Raw genomic sequence first — 27,027 nt, 5'->3', positions numbered from 1 at the left:
AAGCTGGATTTCAGGGTTTGCTACTCTAAGGCAAACCTCAGGAGCTGATTGAAGGACTTATACATGAAATCCAAGGAGACTATGTCTATCAAGGCAGCTCTACAGCAGTCCCTGGACCGAACCAGAGATCCTGAGTGGAACCGAGCAGCCTTCAGCAACTGGAGACAAGAAAAATGCAGATTGTGTACTGATAACTGGAGTTCTTTAAGGTGAGCCCCTGCATATTCCTCCCTGTGTAATCAAGGTGCCTGTGCTGGGAGCCACTGAAATCTTCTGTTCAGCAGCGTCTGCTGGAACCGCTCTTCCATCCTACCTCCCCTCTCTACCAGGAGACCTCCAAGGGTATAAAAGTGAGGATGGCCCCAACCGCCCTTCATTTTGGTCCACTAATTTGGAAAGTCTTAATTTAAGCTTCCAAAAAAGTGTGGAAGGTGGGTAGGATGTGTGAATATGCAGATGCTTATTTCAAATAACTCCGGTTATTGGTAAGTAACTTTCTTCTTCTTCTTCTTCAATTGTCCTTTGCATATTCCCACCTGTTTAGTGAGCAGTACAACCTATAGTGTTGCTGTAACCACGGGGGCTGCCACACCCCCTAGCTTGAAGTCATAATAACAAACACCAAATACATGGTTTCCATAATCAGCACCCCCACTATAAAAATTGTTCTAGCACCCCTGGTACAACTCCCAGGAAGCTGGGCTGAGGAGTTCTAGGTGAATAAGGTCAACAGAACTGCCAAAATGAGCATTAATTCTGTATGCTATGTCCAGAGTGTATTAGAAGTGACTGCACCTCTTGCTCTCCTGAGTCCACTGAGCAAAAGTGTTACTGAAGTCACAGCTAGAGGTTAAATAGAACCATGTAGCATTCTAAGAAGATGATGGTGTGAAAGCTTGCCATGGAATTATATCAGGCTTAATTGAGAGCACTTTGACATCTCCAGGTGGCTGAACACCTGCAAATTCATGCAACAGTCTGATTCATTTTGACAACTGTACAGCTGTGATGGACTGACTCTTGATTTCAGCCTCAGAGGCTTCAAAGGTCTGGAGAACTTATGGATAGGGTTGTCTCATGCTGAGGCATTGTGGTCATCTAAAACATGGTGCCTATTTCACTAGATGTGAATGAGGCTTGAGGAAATACAGACAAGCAAGTGCTCTGAAAGAGATGGAAATCTGACACCTCTTTAAACAGGGTATAGGATGAAGATTCAGATGGGAAGCCAAACTTAGGCTACTAGCTAAGAGATTAAAGTCCAGGACCTTCATCATACCATTCTCTGAAATGCTTCCAGTTCCACATGCAGGGCCAGGTCAACAGGCAGAACTGCAAGGTCTCAATGGGTGGATTAGAAGATGGTGTAGGGTGGAGGATTTTAGATTTATTAGGAACTGGGGAACCTTTTGGAAAAGAAGGAAGCCTATACAGGAAGGATGGGCTCCGCTTAAACCAAAACAGAACAGAACGTGCATGTAACATTAAAAATGTCATAGAAGATTTTTTAAACTAAGAGCTGGGGCAAAGTCAACAGGTGCAGAAGACCATGTGGTTTGAACAGTGCTATCCCTTTGGGGAGGATCTACTAACAGGAATTCTCCATATCCTAGTAAAGAGGAGAGGATAGACATTGATAAAGTACAGGTAGGAGCTGAAAAGACACAGTCAAAGAAAGTCCCATTCAATTACAACACAGGAAGGCAGACAACTACATGCTGACAAATTTTATAATAGCTTGTATACAAATGCAATAAGTCTAAACACTAAGATGGATGAACTTGAGTGCCTGGTATTAAATAAGGATATTGATATAATAGGCATGAAAGAAACTTGGTGGAATGAGGATAATCAATGTGGCACAGTAATACCAGGGTATAAAATATATAGGAATGACAGAGTAGGTTGGGCTGGTGGGGGAGTGGCACTATATTGTGAAAGAAAGCATAGAGTTAAATATAGTAAAAATCGTATATGAATCAAACTGTACTATAGAATCTCTATGGATAGAAATTCCATTCTTGAATAATAAGAGTATAATGGCAGGAGTATGCTACTGACCACCTCACCAGGATAGTGATGGTGATTGTGAAATGCTCAGGGAGATTAGAGAGGCTATAAAAATAGAAAACTCAACAATAATGGGGGATTTCAATTATTCCCTTATTGACTGGCAACATGTCATCTCAGGACAGAATACAGAAATAAAATTTCTAGACACCATTAATGGCTCGGAGCAGCTAGTCCATAAGGGGAGAGGCAATTCTTGATTTAGATCTAACTGGCACACAGGATTTGGTCCATAGCTGAACTGCTCAGTAATAGTGACCATAATGTAATTAAATTGAATATCCTCATGCAGGGGGGAAATACCAAAGAAGCCCACCAGAGAAGCATTAACTTCAAAAAGGGGAACTATACAAAAATGAGAAAGCTAGTTCAACAGAAATTAAAAGGAACAGTCACAAGAGTGAAATGCCAGCAAGCTCCATGGAAACCTAATACCCCAAATACAAAAAAATAGTGAGAGGACCAAAAAATGCCACCATGGCTAACAGTGCCATTGCTAGCCCATTGGAGGCCCTAAGCAAAAGTATTTTCCCCCACCCCTGCACACAACACATACTAATAATTAATGGGGGCCCCCTTGCACTGCTCAGGTGCCTAAGAAATTGTTTAGTCTGCTTATGCCTAGCACCAGCTCTGATGGCTAAACAACAAAGTAAGAGATTGTTAGAGGCAAAAAGGCATGCTTTAAAAATTGGAACTCAAATCCTCTAGAGGAAAATAGAAAGGAGAATAAACTCTGGCAAGTCAAATGTAAAAGTATAATTAGGCAGGCTAAAAAAGAATTTGAAGAGCAACTAGCAAAAGACACAAAATTAATAGCAAAAAAAAAAAAAAAAAAGTAAATCAGAAGCAGGAAGCCTGTCAAGCAATTGGTGGGGTCACTGAATGGATCAAGGTGTTAAAGGAGCACTCAAAGAAGACAAGGGCATTGCGGAGAAGCTAAATGAATTCTTTATATCAATCTTCACTCTAGAGGATGTGGGGGAGATTCCCCCACCTAAGCCATTCTTTTTAGATGACAAATCTGAGGAACTGCCCCAGACTGAGGTGTCAATAAAGGAGGTTATGGAACAAATTGATGAATTACACAATAATAAGTCACCAGAACCCAGTTGGTATTCACCCAAGATTTCTGAAGGAACTCAAATATGAAATTGTAGAACTACTAACTGTGATATGTAACCTATCACTTAAATCAGCCTCTGTAGTAGATGACTGTAGGATAGCTAAAGTAATGCCATTTTTTTTTAAAAGGCTCCAGAGGCGATGGAGGCAATTACAGGCAAGTAAGCCTAACTTCAGTACCAGGCAAATTGGTTGAAACTACAGTAAAGAATAGAATTATTAGACACATAGATGAACGTGATTTGCTGGGGAAGAGTTAACATGGCTTTTGTAAAGGGAAATCATGCCTCACCAATTTATTAGAATTTTTTGAGGGAGTCAACAAACCAGGGGCATTATTTCAGAGTTTGGTAAGGAGGGCCACCTTGGGTGTGATTCCAGAGCTACTTAAGCACTTGAAAACTCTAGTTTTTTGGCTCATAACTTAGTAATTAGCTGACAGGAGCACTGTATCCAATTCCTATACAAAAGAAAGCAAATTAAATAAATATTAGACCCACTCAGCTCTAATAATAACATGTTCTGACATCTTGTGGCAAGTCACTTAAGGGATACTGGTTAAGTTTCAAATTTGAATGTATATTCTTACTTTGTTACTAACTCTGCGGAGGGAGAGAGAGAGAGACCCCATCAGGACTCCTGGGTTCTGTCTCTGCTCTGGGAGGTGCAGTGGGTCTAGTGGATTACAGGGGCGGACAGATACATCTGGGAAAATATAAGAAGAACATCAGAATGGAATTACTGGGTAAGACTGATGGTCCATCTAGCCCACTATCCTGTCTTCCAACAGTGCCCAGTACCAGATGCTTCAGAGGAAATGAACAGACAATCATCAGGTGATCCATCCTCTGTCGCCCACTCCCAGTTTCTGGCAGACAGTGGACTAACGATTCACAGAACATGGTGTTCCATCCCTGTCCATCCTGGCTAATAACCATTGATGGACCTATCCTCCATAAATTTATCTAGTTCTTTCTTTTTTGAACCATGTTATAGTTTTGGCCTTCACAACATCCCCTGGCAAAGAGTTCTACAGGTTGACTTTGAAAAAATACTTTTGTTTGTTTTAAATCTACTTGCAGCCTATTAATTTCATTAGGAGACCCCTAGTTCTTGTGTTATGTGAAGGAGTAAATAACATTTCCTTATTCAATTTTTCTACACCATTCATTATTTTTTAGACCTCTATCATATTCCCTCACTTAGTCATCTCCTGCTGGGAAAAGCAGTGGGGGGGTCCCGGCCCCCAGCCCCACTCAGCTCCCCCACCCCCACCCACAGCTCTCCTCTGCGGGGGCAGGAGGCAGAAGCTTGGTCCTGCAGCAGCCAAGCTTCCCCCTCCCCCGCTTCTTCCCCCAGCGTGGTGCTTTCCTGCCCCTCCTCCTCCCCTCCCTCTCCCTGCACCGATCAGCTGATGGCCCTTGTGAGGGGGAGGGAGAGGAGTGGCAGCGTGCTCCGTAGAGGAGGCAGAGAAGAGGTAGGATCGAGGCCTTGGGGAAGGGGGTGGAACAGGGCATATCCCTTCCATCCCCCTGCCTTGAGCCGCTCAGGGCAGGGGGCTGGGAGCACCGCCACGAGCCGAGCACCCCAGCCCTCTGCCCTGAACCCCCCCCCACACACAGCCTTCTGCCCTGCACCCCCCACACACCCCAGCCCTCTGCCCTGACCCCTGAACTCCCTCCCACCCAGCTTTCTGCCCTGCACCCCCACACACACCCAGCCCTCTGCCCTAATCCCCCCCATACCCAGCTTTCTGCCCTGCACCTCCACACACACCCCAGTCCTCTGCCCTGACCCCTGAACTCCCCCCCACACCCAGCCTTCTGCCCTGCACCCCCACACACCCCAGCCCTCTGCCCTGACCCCTGAACCCCCCCACACATCCCCAGCTCTCTGCCCTGAACCCCCCCGCCCCAGGTCTGGGGTCCCAACTACCGGCCCCTTGCCAGCCGGTGTCCTGGCCGCACACCCCGCTCAGCCCGCTGCCAGCCTAGGTGAACAGAACCCCAGTCCGGGAGCGAACTGAGCAAGCTGGTGGCATAAGATCAGCATTTTAATTTAATTTTAAATGAAACTTCTTAAACATTTTTAAAACCTTGTTTACTTTACATACTACAATAGTTTAGTTATATAATATAGACTTATAGAGCGAGACCTTCTAAAAAATGTTAAAATGTATTACTGGCACACGAAACCTTAAATTAAAGTGAATAAATGAAGACTTGGCATACCACTTCTGAAAGGTTGCCTACCCCTGATATAGTGTGTTTCGTACTTTCAGAAAGCCTTTAATGAGGTCCCGTGCCAAAGGCTCTTAAGCAAAGTAAGCAGTCATGGAATGAGAGGGAAGGTCTTCTCATGCATCAGTAACTGGATAAAAGATAGGAAACAAAGGGTAGGAATAAATGGTCAGTTTGCAGAATAGAGAGGCAAATACAGGGTTGAAAGTAACTTAAATGACTTACTGGTAGGCAGGGCGGTGGGGGTCCTGGGCAAGGTGGGGGGGAAGGTGCTCTGGACCCCTGGAAGGGGTAGGGCCTCAGGCAGAAGGGGCACGGCTGGTGCCAGACTCCCCCACCTAGCCCTTCAGTGCTGCCCGGCCATGCCACTTTAAAGGGCAGCCGGGCTCTTTGAATCACTGCCAGAGCCCCAGGCCCTTTAAATCACCGCCAGACTCCCGGAGTAGTGGCGGCAGTGGCAGGGAGCCCTGGGCCCTTTAAATCACCGCCAGAGCCCTGGGGTAGCTGCAGCCGCTGCTGGAAGCACCAGGCCCTTTTAAATCACCGGGCCCCAGGGCAGATCCCCCTTTTGCCTCCATCAGCAGCCCTGTCAGTACGGTCAGCTGTGTACTGGCGCCTACTTTCTTACTGGTACGCCGGACCACACCAGCTTACTTTCACCTCTGGGTAAATAGCGGTGTCCCCCAGTGGTCTGTACTGGACCCAGTCCTATTTAACATATTCATAAATTATCTGGAAAAAGGGGTAAACAGTGAGGTGGCAAAATTTGCAGATGATACAACACTACTCAAGATAGTTAAGTCCCAGGCAGACTGCAAAGAGCTACAAAAGGATCTCTCAAACCTGGGTGACTGGGCAACAAAATGGCAGATGAAATTCAATGTTGATAAATGCAAAGTAATGCACACTGGAACATAATCCCAACTGTACATATACAAAATGATGAGGTCTAAATTAGCTGGTACCACTCAAGAAAGATATTACTCTGGAAACATCTACTCAATGTGTAGAGGCAGTCAAAAAAGCTAACAATGTTAGAAACTATTATGGAAGGGATAGATAATAAGACAGAAAATATAATATCACTATATAAAGCCATGGTACACCCACACCTTGTATATTGTGTGTAGTTGTGGTTGCCCTATCTCAAAAAAGATATAATAAAATAAGAAAAGGGACAGAGAAGGGAAAAATTATAAGGGTTGTGGAACAGCTTCCATGTGGGAAGAGATTAAAAAGGCTGGGACTGTTCAGTTTAGAAAAGAGGTGACAAAAGGGTGATATGATAGAGGTCTATAAAATCATGAATGGTGTGGAGAAAGTGAATAAGAAAGTGTTATCTGTCCCTTCACACAACACAAGAATCAGGAGTCACCCAATGAAATTAATAGGCAGGAGGTTTAAAACAAACAGAAGGAATTACTTCTTCACACAACATATAGTCAACCTGTGGAACTCGTTGCCAGGGATGTTGTGAAGGTCAAAAGTATAACTGGGTTCAAAAACGAATTAGGTAACTTCAGGGACGATAGGTCTATCAATGGCTATTAGCCAAGGTGGTCCGTGATGCCACCCCATACTCTGGGTGTCCCTAAACCTCTGACTGCCAGATGCTGAGATCGGATGACAGGGGATGGATCTCCTGATAATTGCTCTGTTCTGTTCATTCCCTCTGAGGTATCTGGCTTTGCCACTATCGGAAGACAAGATACGGGGCTAAATGGACCATTGGTCTGATCCAGTATGGCCATTCTTATGACCACATTTTATTGTATTGAATATGGTGTAGGAAGGATTAGCCATTGGCCTGTATCTCACTTACCATCAGGGCAGAAGTTCTGACTGTAATGAATATCTTCACAGAGATATAGAACAGAAAGCAATCTGATCAGTTTTTGTCCAGAGGTACAGTCAGTTTCGTGGCGAGTTCCCATGGCAGAGGAGATTTACTCTCTAAAGGAATATTCCCTGTGTCCGCAGAATAACCAAAGCACACCCCATGCATTGCAATGGAGAATCCAGTCTCTTTTTTTCCATTGCTATCACAGCACACCAACTACCCAAGCAGCCATAGAGCAATCCTTTTAAAAACTTTGCAATTGCAAGGTAAGCAAAGACTGTCAACCTGTGCATCACAGGATGAAAAGTTGCAACCAAATGCACCTTGACAGAAAACAAAGACAATTTTAACTGTTCCAGGTATAATAAATAGTCCAAGTTTAAAGCAAAGGAAGACCCTCTCGTTTACTCCTGGGAAGTTTCCAATGGTGACACAGGAGCACAAGTACCAACCTCAGGCTGTTAAAAACCAAGGCACAAATCCCAAATTGGTTGAGAGTTTTAAATTTAGTTTTCACCAACCAACTGCACTAAGTTTAAACTCCACAGGCACTTTGACAGCCTTAACCCATAGATTCATAGACTCTAGGACTGGAAGGGACCTCAAGAGGTCATCGAGTCCAGTCCCCTGCCCTCATGGTAGGACCAAACACTGTCTAGACCATCCCTGATAGACATTTATCTAACCTACTTTTAAATATCTCCAGAGAGAGATTCCACAACCTCCCTAGGCAGTTTATCCCAATGTTTAACCACCCTGACAGATAGGAACTTTCTCCTAATGTCCAACCTAAACACAGAGTCACAGACAGTCCCCTGGTTTACTCTGGTTTGTCTTGCTGTCCATCTATCTTTATGATAGATGGCCCCTTACACCAAGAATCACGGAAATATTCAGGTTACTACTAAATCCGAAGTACCAGTCACTTACCCCAAGTCAACTATGCTTTGGTCTCACACCAAAGACAACACATGTAGCCAATCCTATAGTAAACTGTATGAAGATTTATTAAACAGGAAAGGGAAATTAAGAGAGTTATTTTTAAGGTTAAAGCAAGCAAACATAGACACACAAATGAGTTACATTCTTAGGTTTCAAAAGGTTATATAGGCTTATATAAACTCTATAAGCAAACTCTATTTGTCCTTAAGGGCTAACCCAGGCTACACAGCTGAGGATCTCTTGCATATACCTAGAAACACCTTGTCCCCCCTCAAATCCAAGCAGCATAAAGATCCTTGGTTCCTTTTGTCTGGGGTTTTTATCCCCCTGCTGCCATGTGATCTGAGCTGCAAACTCAGCTGATGGGAAGAGTCCATTTGCATGACTCATCTTCAGAGGGAGGAGAGCAGAACAATAATAGGAGTTTTCAGTCCTTTGGTTGACAGTTTTTCAATCCAGATGTAGGGAGCTTCCAATTGTACGATTCAACCATAGCCCATCTGGTATTGACGGTTTTCCTCTTTCAGGAGGGGTATAATAATTTCTGTAAAAGTGCAGCTCTTCATACTATTCGTACAGTCATAGAGGCTTGCATTAGAAGTGTTCAAATATTACATTGCAATATGGAACACAGATATTATAAATAAGGCTAAGATTGTGTTGTGGAAGTCATGGAATCCGTGACATTGGGCGCCCCGGCAGCTGATCAGCCGTGGCCAGCAGTGGGGGCCTTGCAGCAGCCCAGCCTCTGCTGACTGACTGACCAGCTGCCACCATCAGTGGCAACCTGCAAGCAGTCAGTGCCCCACCTCAGCTCCCAGCGGACCCCGGAATTGCTCAGCAGCCGTGGGCGGAGGCCCCCCGCAGCTCCCAAGTCTTTGCCGCTGGCACCAGGGGACACACACACCCCAGCAGCTCCCAGCCCTGCCGGGCAGTGGGTGGACCCCCTCCCCCCAGTTCCTGTCTTGCAGGGCAGGGCGGAGATCCCTCCCAGCCACTGGGGTTCCTGCAGCTGCCAGCTGCTGACAGGGGGGAAAGGGAGGGCAGGGTGCTGGACCCTTCTCCCTCCCAATTTTGTCAGGGATGTTTTTAGTAAAAGTCAGGGACAGGTCACAGTTTCCATGATTTTTTGTTTTTTGCTCGTGACCTGTCCCTGACTTTTACTAAAAGTAACCATCACAGAATCATAATCTTAATTATAAGTAAGATTAATGCATGCAGCAACTCACAAGTATTCAATAGAGTCTAAACATTAAACACTTTCTAATACCTGTTTTATCAATATTAAACCACAGGTGAGCCAGATATAGCCAGCTATGTATCTGTCAGTGTCCAGTTGAGACATAGGGATGTTGGCATGAGCTGGCACCTGGTCTGCCAGCAGCACAACTAAACTTTTCAATTGTTTAGATGGGGAATCTCTTCCAATCCTCTGGAAAAGGTTTGCCTAGTCAAATTCTCCTGCTCCCAGTAGAATTGTTTGGGCACCAGAAGAACTCCTTTCATTGAGTGTTCCAACAATCCATTAGTCAAGTTGGAAAACTCAGAAACTTTGGACCACAGTGGAAACTCACTTGTCCACCTTGGTATGGGAGATCCCATAGTTTGGAAAGCAGAAGTTGTGGATAGCAATATCAGATCCAGGATTTGGACAGCAAAATTGCTCCATACTGGTCAGAGTAATTGATAACATCTTTGCTCCCTCCTTACTGACTTCTGGAAGGACCTCCCAAATCAGTGGATTGAAAGAGAATGTCTGAGCCCAGTCTAAGACAAAAGTGCATCTCAGTGAAGTTGGCTTTTGCTTATGTTTGGAGCAAAGCAGGAGACAATGGGCATTATCTTTTGAGAAAAGATTCCTAATTGGGCCTTACACCACTGGCATAATGGATAATGAATGCTGGAGACTCATAGACTTTAAGGCCAGAATGGACCATTATGATCATCTACTCTGACTTCCTGTATGTTGCAGGCCACAGAAACTAACCTACTCACTCCTTTAATAGGCTCATAACCTCTCTGGCTGAGTTATTGAAGTCCTCAAATATTGATTTAAAGACTTCAAGTTACAGAGAATCCATCTTTCATTCTAGTTTAAATGAACAAGTGACCTGTTCCCCACATTGCAGAGGAAGGAGAACACCCCACTCCTCTCTCCCTCCCCCCCCACACACAAGATCTCTGCCAATCTGACCTGAGGCAAGGGAAATTAGATCCAGAGATGTTAGGAAAACCCTCTAGCCAGACACCTGGGAAAGAATACTCTAAAGAAACTCAGAGCTCTCCCGTTCTAGTGTCCCATCTCTGACTGTTGTAGAGATTTCCTAATGTGGATGGGCCAAATGCCATTGTAAACAATCTTATACCCTTCCCTCCATAAACATATCAAGCTCAGTCTTAAAACAAGTTAGTTTTTTTGCCCCACTACTCACCTTGGAAGGTTGTTCCAGAATTTCACTCCTGATGGTTAGAAACCTTCATCTAATTTCAAGTCTAAACTTATTGATGGCCAGTTTATATCCTTTTGTTCTTGTGCCAAAATTGGTCCCTAACTTAAATAATTCCTCTGTCCCCGGTGTTTATCCCTCTGATATATTTATAGAGAGCAATCATATCTCCCCTTAGCCTTTGTTTAGTTAGGCTAAACAAGCCAAGCTCCTTCAGTTTCCTTATAAGTGTCCTCCTTATAAGACTTCTCTCATAAGATAGAATCCATTCCTCTGATCATCTCAGTAGCCCTTCTCTGCACTTGTTCCATTTTGAATTCATCTTTCTTAAACCAGGGAGACCAAAATTGCATACAGTATTCTAGATGAGATCTTACCAGTGCATCGGACAATGGAAATAACAGTTCTCTATCTCATGAATGCTAGGATAGTCTTAGCCATTTTCATGGCCACATCACAATGGCAGCTCATAGTCATCCTGTGATCAACCAATGCACTCAGGTCTTTCTCATCCTCTGTCACTTTCAACTGATATGCCCGCAGCTTATAGCAAAAATTCTTGCTGTTAGTCCCTAAGTGCATGAGTTTGCACTACTATATTTCATCCCATTTTATTACTCTAGTTTCCAGGTTGTCCAAATCTTGTTGTATGATATTCTACTCCTCCTCTGTATAGGGAATACCTTTCAACTTTTCGTCATCTGTAGATTTTACTAGCACACTCCCACTTTTTGTGTCAAGGTCATTAGAGAAAATGTTAAATAAGATTGGTCCTAAAACCAATACTTGAGAAACTCCACTAGTAACCTCCCTTCAGCCTGACACTTCACCCTTCAGCATGACCCGTTGTCATCTCCCCTTTAGCCAATTACTTACACATCTTTCAATTCTTGTATTAGTCCCTATCTTCTCCAATTTAACTAATAATTTCCCATGTGGAACTGTATCAGATGCCTTACTGAAGTACAGGTAGATTAGACGTACTACATTTCCTTTGTCTAGAAAATATGGTTATCTTCTCAAAGAAAGAGATCAGATAGGTCTGGCACAATTTACCTTTTGTAAAACCATGTTGTATTTTATCTTCATTACTTTTATATCTTTAATTTCTCTCTGTGTTTCACCCACTTATATATCTTTTGCACAAGGCAGGAATCCTTTGTCCCTCTCTGGGTTCTCACCCCTCCTTCTAGATGGAAAAGCATCAGGTTAAAGATGTTCAGGTGACATGATCACATCACTGTAAAACTTCATTGCCCACTTGCCAGCACACATGTATACAGGAAGACTTACAAGTAAACAGAGCTATATACAACCAATTGTCCTGGTTAATGGGAACCATCAAGATTCCAAGACACCATTAATGGCCCACACTTTGCATAACTACAATAGGACCTCCGAGTTATATTTTATATTCCTAGTTTCAGATAAAAGAATGATACATCTGTACAAATAGGATGAATACATGCAAAAGAACATAACCTTTGCACAGATATATTACATGGCATATCTAGCATAAAACATATTCCAGTTATGTCATATTGACATTCATAAGCGTATTTCTATAAAGCATTATGGGGTGCAACGTCACAAACCCTTCCCTAAGAATGTCTTCCACTTGCTTAGGAGCCAGGGTTCTGATAGTTTCTGCAATTTTGATTTAAAGTAATTGCAACCCTCCTCCACATTCAGATCCTGAAGTTCTTTAGTCCAGTCAAATTCCCTAACTAATTTCCTTAACTTTTTTAAAGTTTGCCCTTTTGAAATCAAGACTCCTAGTTGCAGGACTTGTTTTGTTTATCCTTCCATTTAGTTTAAACTGAATTAACTCAAATCAAGGTTATCCTCTACAACCATTTCTTCCATGAGGTCTTCAGTACTTACCAGTACTAAATCTAAAATTACATTAACTCTTGTTGATTCAATGACTATTTTGTGAAGAAATCTGTCATCTATCACATTCGGGAATATCTGGACCCTACCATTATTATTACCACAATGTCTTAGGTGTTCCTAGTGTTCAGATGATGGTGGCATATCTAAAAGCAAGCCCACAGAAGTTTCACATGTAGCCTGATAACAGGTGTCACCCAGTTGAATGAGTCCTCTGGCAGGAAAGTCTTGCAGTTTTGAGGCCTATCAGGACTCCAGTGACTCCCTATCTTGTGTGGGGATGAAAATAAACCATTCTTTGTTTACACAAAGTTCCTAGGATAGCAACAATATATACACTTTACTGAGGCCTAGAGTTTAAATACAGACATAGATGATCTGACCTCTGATAAAAATAGTTATCAAAGCCAACAATTTGGTGAAAATCTTTGGTGCTATAAAAAGGAGAGTGCAGAATATAATGTTATTTGATAGATGTCTCTCCCTACACAAACCAGGGATGTATTCAATTAGACCACAGATCAGTATATGAAAGTATGTGAAGGCTGTCCTGTCAAGTAGACTGCTTTTTAGCTCAGTGTAACCAGTGAGCTGTTCTCACAGGGAGATGGAATATTCCTGCCTGTTGGAAATCAGCAAGAGGTGTTCTAGATCCCATGGGGAGTGACATCATTGTGCGTCATCCCCCTGAGAGACCACTAGTGCCAAGGCAATAGTGAGGCCTATGCAAGGAAATCATATTGCCAACAATGGTTGATAATTGGCAGTTTTTATTTTGAGTGTAGCCAAGGAATAAACCTTGCACACCGGTTATTCCAGGTGATTGGTGTCTTTATCCTTTAATGTGAATCCATGGGTTCCAGGCTAATACTTTTTCCTACTAGCAGATGTTTACTATCCATTAGCCTTTGTTTTGGCTGAGTTTAAAAATACTCAGATATAGGAAACAGACTGTCTACCACCTCCAAGATGGCAGGAATCAAAGCTGCAGTTGTTGAGGGCCCCTCAACGGCAAAGCCTGACTGCAGGTTTTCCCTACCCTTTTCCTCAGAAACATCTCAATAGTTTTGACTGAAATTCCCTCCTCCTTCCCCCACCTTCCAAAACAACAACAACAATATTAATAATACCTAACATAGACACCTGGCCCAAATGATTAAAGTCTGGCAAAGTTATAAGCAACTGAAAACATGGCCTAAAATGTGAGGCAATCTTAATAAGAGGCATTACTACCAGCCTGCCTATAACTAAAATAATAACCTACCTCTTATACAGCACTTTTCATCTAGAGATCTCAAAATGCTTTACAAAGGAGGTCAGTATCATTCTCCCCATATTTCAGATGGGGAAACTGAAGCACAGAGAGGTGAAGTGACTTACCCAAGCAAGGTCAGCCAGCAGCAGGTCACAATGAGGGGGTTAAAGTGGAAGAGCATGAATGAAGAATGTGGGTGAGGCACCTACTTATCCCATGTAGGTAGGGAAGGGATAGAGATAGAAAGAATGGCAGTTCCCAGGGAACATCAAATGGATGAACTTGACTTTATTCTCAAGTACCTCACACTACTTTTGACATCACTGCTGAATTTGGTCCTCTGTTTTCTTTAGCACTTGTGACATGGGGATTTTCCCATCTCTTGATTTGATATTTCAGTGAACTGCCTTAGTAAATGAAAAGGAGAGTGATTGCCTTGGCTTGATTTGAAAATATGTTTCTGACAATGGTTAATAAATGATTCAAAAGCTATGTTGCTGGGGTAACAGTAATATAAAGCAAGTTAGCAAAACTGGGCAACCGCCAGTTTACTCATGAAAGTCGCATTTTCTCTGGAGATTTATACATAATTAAGGTTGAAAGCATTAAAAAATATAGGATTCTGGGTGAGCCTGGTTCCTGAATAATAGAGATATGTATTGTTCTAATTTGTAGGCCCAGTCACCCATTTCTTCAGCTGAGAGGAATAGGGAGTGCTGTTAAATTAGTATGTTATGTTCATCCTTTACAGGGATCAAATGCCTTGTGTCACACACTGATGATTCCTCTGGTTGATTTAAAGCAGAATTTTCTGGCTCTGAAATTAGTTCTGTCTTAATCTTTGAGTCCAAAAGGAGGGGCTTTGAGAGCAGTGGGGGGGAGGGGGTAAAGGGAAGATTAAGGGGATTATCCTTAAGGCTAGAACCCAAGACAAAAATTAAGATTGCCTTACTGGGAAATCAGTCATATAAACATTATATGGGTATTATATTATTTTTATTGCATCAGTATTTTTTACATGCAGTAATTGCCTTTGAGCACTGGGAGGTAATTAATCTTGGGCCAAATCTCTGGCTATGTCAGAATGGTAGAGTGCAAGGCAGAGATTTAAAGCTCACATTTGCACTCCACTGTTTCTGTTGCAGGCCATAATGGTCACGGGGGAACAAAAATGCCACATCCCCTTTTCTCCAGCTATGCCCCTTTTTCCCTGCTGCACCAGCAACAGGCAGAGTGTGTGACATAAGAGCCCTGCATTGGCTCTATCCCACTGAATGGTGATCCTTATTCTGGGGTGATCTTTCTTCAGATTGTTTAAGAACTAGATAAATTCATGGAGGATAGGTCCATCAATGGCTATTAGCCAGGATGGGCAGGAATGGTGTGCCTGGCCTCTGCTTGCCAGAAGCTGAGAATGGGTGACAAGGGATGGATCACTTGATGATTAGCTGTTCTGTTCATTCCCTCTGGGGCACCTGGTGTTGGCCAGTGTCAGAAGACAGGATACTGGGTTAGATGGCCCTTTGGTCTGACCCAGTATGGCCATTCTTATGTTCTTGTGTTCTTATTTTACAGCAAGATTATGGAGGCAGTGCAGTGTGAATTGACTGCACAGCACCAAAAGATCTGTCTGTCTCTCTTTCTCTCCTCTTTTTTCCTCTATGTATATTACATCCAAAAATCCTACATTAAAAGAATGTTCAGGTTGCGAAGTTAAGCCCTTCAAAGTTAGGAAATGCTGAAAATAAGGTTACCCATGCAATTTTAATTCAACCTCCTTGTGTGTATGCATTATGATACAGTCTTTAATGACATGATCACGTCCTATTTTTTCCCACAGGATTCCTGACTCATTTATGAATAGGCAATTATTCAATATTTCTTTTTATCTTCTTCATTCGATGTGTGTCCCTAGATCTTATTAACTACCATCCGAAACTGCACTGAATACAAAATTATTAATTTCCTCCTGGACATTTCTGTGATGCTGACATCATGGCATCTGAGTGCTTCCCAAACACTAATGAGAGAGAAACACTAATGCACAACACCCCTGTGAGAACAGATGGTATTATTATCCTCCCTTTACAACTGGGGAACTGAGGCATGGAGATTAACACCAAAATTGTCTACTAATGTTAGGTGCTCACTTTTGGCCTGATTTTTCAGAGTACTTAGTATTTTAAAGCACTTCAGTATTTTCAAAGCACAGCTCTAATTGATTTGGCAGCTGTGAGTGCTCAGAACTTAAATTAAATTCATGCTTCTTGTCCTTAGACATCCTCCCTAGCCCTGCCCCTCTCTATTTATCTACTCTTATATGTTCAATAGCTTCTCTCCCTGATTCTGGTTTGCTGGTGGTGCTATCCATTTCTCCACTTCTCCTGCAAGTGTTTTTGTGCCTTCTTCTTTGCCGTCTCTTATGCTAGCAACACCTTCCTCATAAAGCCTCTTCTGCTTTAAATCCCTTATGCAACCACATAGAACAAAAGCTCCCACAACAGTTGTGCAAAGAAGGGGTAGGAAATGAGAGAACATAACTCCACAACCATCCCCCAGAGATAACACATAGCACCAGTGGCTTATTCCCCAACCCTCTGTGAGAGCAAAACATGAAACAGGAGCTTCCCTAACTCTGGAGGGAGTCAGGAGAAGAGACAGCTGGGCTCACCTCTGGACACCACACTGGATTCCTAAATGGGAGATGTGCTCTTTTGAAAAATCATGTCACTTTTTTTAGGTGCTTAAATTACAGCAGTTGGGTGCTGAGCTATTTTGACAATCTGGCCTCATTTCATAAACATTTAATAAAAGAATTTCTTTAATGTTTGTCTGTTTCTTTCCTTGCAAAAGCAACAAACATAGAACACACAGTTGTGTTCAAAGTAGAAAGATTTCAGGCTATATGTTGTTTGCCAAACTAATTACACAGTGATATCAGTATAATGAGAACCCCTGTAGGCAATGAGGATGTTTAAGAAGGACAAGGGTATTACTGAAGAGGACATAATGTGCTTTGCAATTTGCATAATATTTTGCAATAAAATAATTATAGAGTCACTATAGTAAAGAATAAGATTCTCAAACCTGTCTTCTCAGTGACTAACAACTTAATATTTTGGGCTGAAATTTCCGATAATTGTTCTCAGTCCAAAGGTGATATAAAAATAAAAAAAGATAGTAACTCAAATACTTTCTGTTTTATGTAACAACAAGAAAACACATTTTCTAGTTTAACAATTTGTTCTTGTTGCTGTGGGAACTATAATGTAATTACTGTATTTTTATGAGTTTAAAATTTCATCATTAATAGATTTTGTTGATTTCATTTTTTGTTTTCAGCAAATTTTGTTATTGATTTTATTTTAGTTCAGTTTAGTTTTTAGATAATGCAGTATTTAAGTTGAGATTTTATGTGCACAGAAGTCTGACAATTCAGTTAAGGGTCTCAAAACAATCAGGATAGTTTTATAATTTTTTAAAGTACAGAACTTGGTTGAGTTGTGTGTTTGTTTCATTGTCATACATTTTTTCCCTTTTGTCTTTAATAACATTTTTGGACTCATATGAATGAGACTCCTTTTCATAAAAATAACTTATTTTTCTTGGTTTTATGTGAGCTAATTGGATTTAGATTTTAAATGTATCTGTTTTAGACAGAGTATTTTATTACTATGTGACTAAGTAAACAAAATAAATAAGCTTAGTGAAACTGCACAGGTTAAGAACATCCAAAGAAAATCATGTACTGCAAAACTTGCAAATGCTAAAAACTATTTAGTTTCAGATAATTTTAAGAGCAAAATAGTTCTTTCCAGACTGTACCTTTTGATGAGATATATTATTTGCTATACAAGAAAAAAAAGTTTTGAAGTTATCTAAACTGAAAATCTATAATAAAGCAAAATAATTATAACTGAAATGTTTTCCACCATGTAAACTCAAATTGAATAGCTTGATATTTTGCTTCGCAAAAAGAAGTGGAATTAGCAAGCTAACAAACGATTTTATAATACCCATAAAAAAAAACCTTGTTCAACCCCTGTCCGATCATCCAGCTGTTGTGTGAAATTAAGTATTAAGTTATAGATAATTGTAATGGACTGCTCTGTGTTTAATGTTTGTCTGTACTATTTTTTTCACACATCAACAGAAAGTTAGCTCCAGTTTCTGAAGTCATCTGAAAATTTCATTAACATATTCTGGGCATGAAGGCAAAATGACCTCCATTGACTATTTAATTCAATTGTGGATTCTCAAAGCAGTTTTTTACCAGTTTTAGCATTGATGTATTCTACTGTCTATGGAAAGAGTAGTGATATGAATAAAATGTCTAGGAGCTATCAAAGTTGGTGAATGTGTGTTATCTCATTTACAAGTGTCCATCGTCTATGTTGACTGATAAGGTGAAATCATTGACAGTGTACTGTAAAATATATATCCATGGATATTTGCAATTGCTTTTTAAGTGCAAAATGAAGACAAAGCAAATCAAATATCCTTTTGATCTGTGCTGTTTCTTAGTATTACTGAATAGTAATATGTAGCTACACAAAATAAGTATTACTATTATCTTCTCAATATTGTTATTTCTCAATTATTTGTTTGAAATGCAGTTCTGCCACCTTTATTCATAATGAGCCAGATCTTCAGCTGGTGTAAATTAGCATCACTCCAAAATTGCTTTTACCAGCAGCTGAGGATCTTACCTGTTATGTTCTACCTTACTCTGCAAGTTCTCACAGTGATTTCAAAGGGCCTACTCAAAAAGTACAATATTCCTCAGTCTGAGTAAGTGTGACAAAATTGGGCCCTTAGAAGAAGTGATTTTAAATATAGTTTATTCCAGGCCTGTGACTGCATTAAACTTAGATATACATTATTTTGTCCACAGGGTAATGATGTTCGGATAATCCTTGGCCAGTTTGATGAGCAAATGGCAGCAAAAGTGTTCTGTTGTGTAAGTAAAGATGTTTAATTGCATATTTGGGGAAAGAATGAATTACCTTTCAATAAACGTACATCTGAAAACTCGAATTGCTATCCTGTGGGCCACCCCTGCAAACCTATAAGGCCTCAGTTCAGGGAAGCTCTTCGGCACATGTTTAAATCCATCCCTATTCAGGAAAACATGGAAGCACTTGATTTCAATGGGACTTAAGCATGGGTTTATAGTTAGGGCCCTACCAAATTCATGGTCCATTTTGGTCAATTTCACAGTCATAGGATTTTAAAAATCATAAATTTAATGATTTCAGATATTTCTTTTGCTGCTTTTCCTGGTGAGGGTCGCAGTGGCAGCATGGAGAGTAGGGAGGACCAGACCTCCTTGTCCTCCGCAACAGGTTCCAGTTCCTCCTGGGGGATTCCCCATTGTTCCCAGGCTAGTCAGGAGATATAATCCCTCCAGTGTGTCCTGGGTTGGCCTTGGGGCCTCCTCCCAGTGGGACGTGCCCAGTATAGATCCAACGGAAGCCTCCCAGGGGGCATCCTTATCAGATGCCCAAACCACCTCAGCTGGCACCTCTCAATCTGGAGCAGTAGCAGATGTACACCAACACTCTCCTGAATAGCCAAGCTCCTCACCCTGTCTCAAAGAGTAAGCACAGCCACCCTGTGGAGAAACCTCATTCCCGCTGCTTGTACCCGCAATCTTGTCCTTTCGGTCATTACCCAAAGTTCATTACCATAGGTGAGGATGGGGACGTAGTGCGACTTGTAAACCAAGAGCTTCGTCCAAGAACTCAGCTCGCACTTCACCACCATGGATCAGTACAGCGTCCACATCACTGCCACCACTGCACCAATCCACTGATTGATCTCACACTCCCGCTTGCCATCACTCATGAACAAGATCCCTAGATACTTGAACTCGTCCACTAAGGGCAGCTGCTCCCCCCTCACCTGAAGAGAGCAGTCCACTTTCTTCTGGGTGAGGACCATGACCTCTGAACTGGAGGTACCAATTCTTATCCCACCCACTTCACACTCGGCAGCGAAACGTTCGAGTGCGCATCAGAGATCACAGTCTGAAGAAGCAAGAAGGACAACATCATATGCAAACAGCTCAGATTTCATTTCCGAGTCCCCGTACCAAATGCACTCCACAGCTCGGCTGCTCATTGATATCCTGTCCATGAAAACTATGAACAGGAGTGGGGACAAGACGCATCCTTGGCAGAGTCCAACGCCCATCTTGAACGAACTCAACTTAATGCCAAGAATGCGAATGCAACTCTCACTCTGAGAACAGAGGGACCAGATAGCATGAAAAGGTGGTACTGGCACCTCATAATCCCACAGCACTTCCCCCAAGACATCTCGGGGAATGCGGTCATATGCCTTATCCAGGTCTACAATGCAAAGGTAGACCAGATTAGCAAGCTCCCACGAGCCCACGAGTATCTGTGAGAAAACGAAGAGCTGGTTCATTGTTCCATGGCCAGGAAGGAATCTTCATTGTTACCTCCTGAATCTGAGGTTCAACTAACGGGTGTAACCTCCTCTCCAGCACCTTGGCATAGGCTTTTCTGGGGAGGCTGAGGAGTGTGATCCCCCTATAGTTGGAACACTCTCTCTGGTCTCCTTTCTTAAAGATAAGGACCACCACCCTGGTTTACCGGTCCAGAGGTACGACACCTGTCTTCCACACAACATCGAAGAGGCGCATTAACCATGACACCCTAACATTGTCCAGTGCTTTCAACATCTCCGGGAAAATCTCGCCCACCTCTGCCACATTACCACTACGAAGGCACATAGATCCGATCTCACCGGAGGTTTCCAGTGCTGCATCCTGGAAGGGCGGGGGGAGGGTGTACATTGGGTTGAGGAGTTCCCCAAAGTGCTCCTTCCACCTCTCTATGATTTTCTCAGTCAAGGTCAGCATTTCACCACCCTTGCTGAGTACAGCCTGGGCAACATACCACCAACCCCTCCTAAGGTGACAAATGGTTTGCCAGAACACCTTTGCGGCCATCTGGAAATCATTCTTCATGGTATCTCCAAACTCCTTCCAAGCCTGGGCTTCAACAACCACCACAGCCACAGCCGGTACCTCTCAACTGTATCAGGAGTCCAGTTCGCGAGCATTGCTCGGAAGGCTTCCTTCTTTGACTTGACAGCTTCCCTCACCACTGGAGTCCACCAGCGAGTCCCAGGGTCCCATGACAGATGCCAACTACCCTTCAGGCCACAGCTTTCCATGGCCCTGAACATGGTCCACTCAGAATCAATGTCCAAGACCTCACCCAGAATGCAGGAGAAGTTCTTCTGGAGGTGGGAATTGAAGTCTTTCTGCACAGGGTCCTCCATGAGGCATTCCTAGGCAACATGCACTGATCATTTGGGCCTCCTGTGTCTATCTAGTCAGCATCTCATGCATCAGATCCAACTCACCACCAAGTGGTCATCAGTTACCAGCTCTGTCACTCTCTTCACCAGAGTGTATAGAACATATGGCCTTAGGTCTGACAAGACGACTGTAAAGTTGATCATCGATCTTTGGCTAAGGTTTTCTGGTACCAAGTACATTTATGAACAACCTGGTGTTCGAACATGGTGGAAGTAGAGAAAGAACTGACAGGGATTTGAAGGGGATTTCATAGTCAAACAGTCCCCTTATGGGAGCAAGAGTCAGACTAGCTGTAACCCTAATAACGCAAGATTTGTAGAAGCGAGGATTGTGTGAGGCGAGTGGGAAAGAACTGTATGAGAAGTTGTTGTGACCTTGTGTTAGATAAGTATGGAATGTAGACTATAGTCTAAATAGAGGTGAGAAAAATAAGATATCAGGATGACCTATGTATAAAAAAAATGCAGCTGTTGCTCATTATAGTATGCAACAAAGGTATAAATGCTTGCTGTAATTGTTTACCTGCAGAGAGACCTGTTTAGCTCTCTCCCTCCATGCAACTGCTAGAGATAATAAAGTATCTGATTTGCTGCACCCAACCTGAGAGTGAGAACTCTCTTTTTCTCCGACAGTGTTATTTGTTATGGACAATCCATGACTAGCACAGAAGTCGAATAACAATTCACCTATTCACAATTCAGATATTTAAATCTGAAATTTCATGGTGTTGTAACTAACTAAATAAAATAAAATAAATATGAATAGGGCTAGAATGGACCCTGAAAGGTCATTGAGTCCAGCCCCCTGCCTTCACTAGCAGGACCAAGTACTGATTTTGCCCCAGATCCCTAAGTGGCTCCCTCAACAATTGAACTCACAACTCTGGGTTTAGGAGGCCAATGCTCAAACCACTGAGCTATCCCTCCCCAATAACTGTAGGGGTCCCGACCCAAAATGGGGTTGTGGGAGGGTTGCAAAGATATTGTAGGGGGGTTGCGGTATTCTGCACTGCTGCTGCTGGTGGCGCTGCCTTCAGAGCCTTCAGAGTTGGGTGGCCAGAGCTTCTGCCAGCACAGAAGTAAGGATGGCATGGTATGGTATTTCCACCCTTATTTCTGTGCTGTTGCCTTCAGAGCTGGGCCCTCAGCCAGGAGCTACCACTCTCCGGCCACCCAGATCTGAAGGCAGCAGCACAGAAGTAAGCATGGCATGGTATGGTATTGCCATGCCTACTTCTGCGCTGCTGCTGGTGGGGCATTGTCTTCAGAGCTTGTCGCCCAGCCAGCAGCTGCTGCTCTCCAGCCACCCAGATCTGAAGGCAGTGCAGAAGTTTAAAGGTGGCAATACTGTGACCCCCCTCCCAACACAATAATTTTGTGATGTCCCCACAACCCCCTTTTCGACTGGGAGCCCCAGTTTGAGAAACACTGGTTTCCCCAGTGAAATCTGTATAGTATAGGATAAAAGTACACAAAAGACCAGATTTCACAAGGGAGACCAGGTCTGTGATGCGTTTTTCATGGCCATGAATTTGGTAGGGTCATATTTACAGTTAAGGATCTACTCAAGTGCTTTCCTGAATTGGGGCCTAAGCAAGTAGCCCTTACTCATGTGAATAGTACCACTGAAATCAGTATTTTTACTAACAAGAGTAAGGACTTGCTGTATCTGGCCCTGATAAAGGAATTCTTTCGTGGTGCCAGAGTATGTTTCTTGCTGTAGGCTTTTTTTTTCTTTTCCAAAGAATAAGAAATCTGTGGCCAAAAATAAGAAAGAATTCCAGTATTACTAACTACAGAAGCTATCCTCGTTACATTTACTTCTCAAAATGGTTCTATTCATATAATTAAAACTGAAGAGTCAAAACAATCTCTTCTTCTGAATATTGTAGTTGTGTGACACATTCATAACAAAACCAAGTATTAATATGTAAAATCAAAGATTTCTGAAATTAAGAGAAATATGTATAAATTAAAGACTGGTACAAAATCATCATGCGATTAAATCATTTCCCCCAAATTTATACTTTATATCCATATACAGAGCATACACACATGATCCTGTTGAAATCACAGGGAGCAGGATCTGGACCTTTATTTGTATCTGATTGAAAAGAATAAACTAATTTTAAGGGCCCAAAATTTGTATTCATATTGAATTAATCTAAAGAAATCTAAGTGAATCAGAGTTTGTCCTATGTGAACACTGCAAATAAAAGATGCAGGCAAAACAAAAATGGCAAAATCTGACTTTAGACTCATTTTATAAAAAAGCAAAAAATGTTTTTTTTCCTCCTTGCAGTGTTTGCATAGAGAAACAGAAATGTATACATCACAGCAAAGGAGTAAAAACCTAAAGTTCAAAATTAGATTGCTATATGTCATTTGGAAATATTTTGACTCTTACTCAGCAGCTGTCACTGTTGCAATAGTGGTAAGACAGGGATGTATCATGGTACTTTTTAGGGAAGCAGAAGAAAAGTCTGTTTTCTTCCTAATGCCAATGAAAAAGGTTTCATCTTTCTCTCTTCTCATCTCTGGTTGTACAGATGTTAGCATTATCTCTGAGACACTCCCTGAAGTGCTCTGTGTTGGCCATATTCCACATCAGAGAAAAATGTGTGCTTTTCTTAAATTAGGAATGCAAAAATACAACACAAATACTATTCTTTCCCTGTTCATTTGTGTGTTATGGGACTGTCCTCTGTGGCCTATCCTACTACCCCCGACATGCTCTTCAACATAATCCACAATAACTTCAAACTGTCTTTACATGCAAGGCACTTTGTTCTAGCATTTAAATCACAGAGAGATGTTGAGAATTTCCCCTGTTTTGTGTCTGTTTGGCTCAGGGGAGTGGGGCATTTGGGAGCTGATAATGGTTTCCTAACCTCAGCACTGCCATAAGTTGGAGTAGCCTAGGGGTTGCTCTAACTTATGTAACTGTCTTTAGGGTACCTAGGCTAATGGAGGGTCAGTGGAGAGGAGCTCAGTCATGTCCCCTGTCTGTACCTCTCTACAATCCCTCTCACCCCCCATCCCTTTAGGTGAAGTAAGGGGAGGGGCATTTGTAGCTGCAACAGAGGGCTTTACACCAGGAGAGAGAAAATGCATAGCCACATTTTAAAAAGAATTATGAGACCTGTGGAAGGATGTATGTGCTGTGTCAGTGATTGTTCTGTTCTCAAAACACAGACTAGTTTCCTAACACCTTTCAATAATGGACAAATAGTCATATCCAAGGATAAAGAAAAAGCAGTCAATTCTACACATGAAATGCTTGCTTTCCTAAACATAAGTATATTTTCTCTGTTCAACAAGCATACTGTGGCATAGAACATAGTAGCTCTACAAGTTGGGGTATAGAGGGTCAAGTCCCTACTCATTAGATGTTCATCACATACTGGGTACATCTATACTTACCTCCGGGTCCGACGGTAAGCAATCGATCCCAGATCGATCCCGGAAGTGCTCGCCGTCGATGCCGGTACTCCTGCTCGGCGAGAGGAGTACGCGGAGTCGACGGGGGAGCCTGCCTGCCGCGTGTGGACCCGCGGTAAGTTCGAACTAAGATAGTTCGACTTCAGCTGCGTGAATAACGTAGCTGAAGTTGTGTATCTTAGTTCGAAGTGGGGGGTTAGTGTGGACCAGCCCACTGACTTACCAGTAAATAAGTTCAGTATCATGGCTGATGATTAATAACTAGTAAACAGTTATTGATAACAGATAAAGGTTTTTGAGTTAATACTCATTTATTTATATATCATGGTTATTACAGTAGTGCCCTAGGGGCTAGCCAAGAACAGGGCCACATAGCACTAGTTACTGTACAAACAGAGTAAGAGACAGTCCCTGCTCTGAGGAACTTAGAATCTAAATAGACAGGACGGAGACAGAGTGGGGGGAGATGGATAGAACAAATAGGCAGAGTGAACAATACGATGGCTACAAAAGTCATGTTAGTACCATGAGTTTTGCTTTTGTTTTGTTTAAACTCTTTTACTGACTTTAGGTCAGGAAGGCATAGCTAGAGGGAAAGACAATGGACTGAAGGGGAGTATAGGACTTAAAACAAATAGGCACTCAGCAAAGGGGATGGACTGTTGACCAAAAACTGCAGAAAACAGTCTGATTAGTAGAGCTGGCCAGAATGTGGGATTTATGGTTTGCTGGAAATTTTGCCTTTTTGAAAATTAATTTTGTTCTGAATTGTAATGATCCCAGTTGTTTATTTAAATTTCCCACAAACCAGAAATTCTGGTCTAGAACATGCTGGTCTAGAAGGCTCCTGTCTCATGACTGCAGACCCTGGCTCTGACTACTAGGTCTGGCTGCCCATGACCCGGCTGTGATATATTTAGGGTTTTGAAGGGGTCAGTTCTGAGTGGATCATTTATATAAAAATGAGTGTCAATATGTCATGTAGGCTCATTATTAATCATGAAATATATTCTTGATTCAAGAACTCCAACAGCTATGCTGAGGTATTTTGACTGGGAGTGCAATTATTTAATTAGCAAAATAAAGGTATGCTGCCAGATATTTGATTTCCTAGGTGTACCTTCAGGTAGGTGCACTAGAGGGTAGGACTGATCTCTTCCAGAGATGTAATTTGGGATTATAAAAGTAAGGTGCTATTGTATTTGGACACATTTTCATACTGGAGGTTATAATTTGAATGCTTGGTGGATAGGCCAGAAATATACCAAAAGGCAATCTCAGGATCTGCATAATTGTCGGTGTATTCCGAAATGTCATCGTTTTCACTTGGTCACACTCCAAAAAACCTGTATAACTGAAGGAGAGAGGCCACGGGTACAAAGCACATTAGTCCTACTCTACGCCACCCCAAGATTGGAACAGAAGTCACCTGAACATTGGCCAGCATCCTGGTAAACGTTTAAACAAATTAACTGATTCAACCCACAGTGAAGCCAGTGGGAGTTTCCACAGTGACTTCATTGAGCTTTGAATCAGGCCCTGTCTGCTGAGGAGAACATAAGAAGGTATACATTGCACCAATTTCAGCTCACAGTCTTTAAGTGGTCCTTTAGATAAACTACTATTAAATAATCAGAGCAAGATTTATGCGGAACTCCTGATACAAAACTACAAATTCCCAGGACTTGATTTGCTCCTTTTTAAATCAATGTGAGTTTTGTATTGACTCCAATGGCAGTAGGATCCAGCCCTTCATCTCTTCTTTTATTTTTCCATTTTCTCTTTCACTTTTACTTTTGGGGCTATGCAACAGCATTGACTTTTAATGGAAAATGTTTTTATTAGAATAGCATACATACTAAAAATGCCTACGGAATGCAGTATGTGTAAAAATTTCCAAAACGCCTTCTTGTTAGAGCTGTGGAGTGTTGCTAGTGCTGCGGAGTTGTTACTGCTGCTAGTACTGTTGTTCTTGGAGCTCAGATGTTGGCTGCACTAGCAGAGTGAAGTGTGTTGATTCAGCAGACCTCAATGTTACTCATAAAGACCATAGGCTCAGTTTGGTAGCGAAGGCACTTGGCCAATTTTGTTGTCAGCAAACCAAGGTACTAGCGCTCTGTCCAACAGCTCATAGGGATGCTAATCCATGTATGCCTGTGATAAGGTAGAGGCTGAGTCAACATAACAAGATGGTGTCCCCTAGGCCAGTGGCTATCAATGTTTCCAGACTACTGTACCCTTTTCAGGAGTCTGATTTTTCTTGAGTGTCCCCAAGTTTCACCTCACTTAAAAACTATTTGTTTACAAAATCAGAAATAAAAATACAAAAGTGTCACAGCACATTATTACTGAAAAAATGCTGACTTTCTCATATTTACTAATTATGAAATAAATCAATAGGAATATAACTATTGTACTTAC

The 27,027-nt window shown here is 42.2% G+C and overlaps 1 protein-coding gene across 1 annotated transcript in view; it reads left to right on the top strand.

Moving 5' to 3' along the window:
• GABBR2 (gamma-aminobutyric acid type B receptor subunit 2) overlaps positions 1–27,027 on the top strand; it is an 835,193-nt gene that overhangs the window by 390,042 nt on the left and 418,124 nt on the right. Inside the window, exon 5 of the mRNA XM_034761463.1 lies at positions 18,707–18,772. Coding sequence (XP_034617354.1) covers positions 18,707–18,772 — 66 coding nt within the window. The remainder of the gene's footprint in view (positions 1–18,706; positions 18,773–27,027) is intronic.

This window comes from Trachemys scripta, chromosome 2, assembly GCF_013100865.1.
Source record: "Trachemys scripta elegans isolate TJP31775 chromosome 2, CAS_Tse_1.0, whole genome shotgun sequence".
Classification (NCBI taxonomy): domain Eukaryota; kingdom Metazoa; phylum Chordata; order Testudines; family Emydidae; genus Trachemys; species Trachemys scripta.
This window is presented reverse-complemented; position numbering and strand designations above follow the sequence as displayed.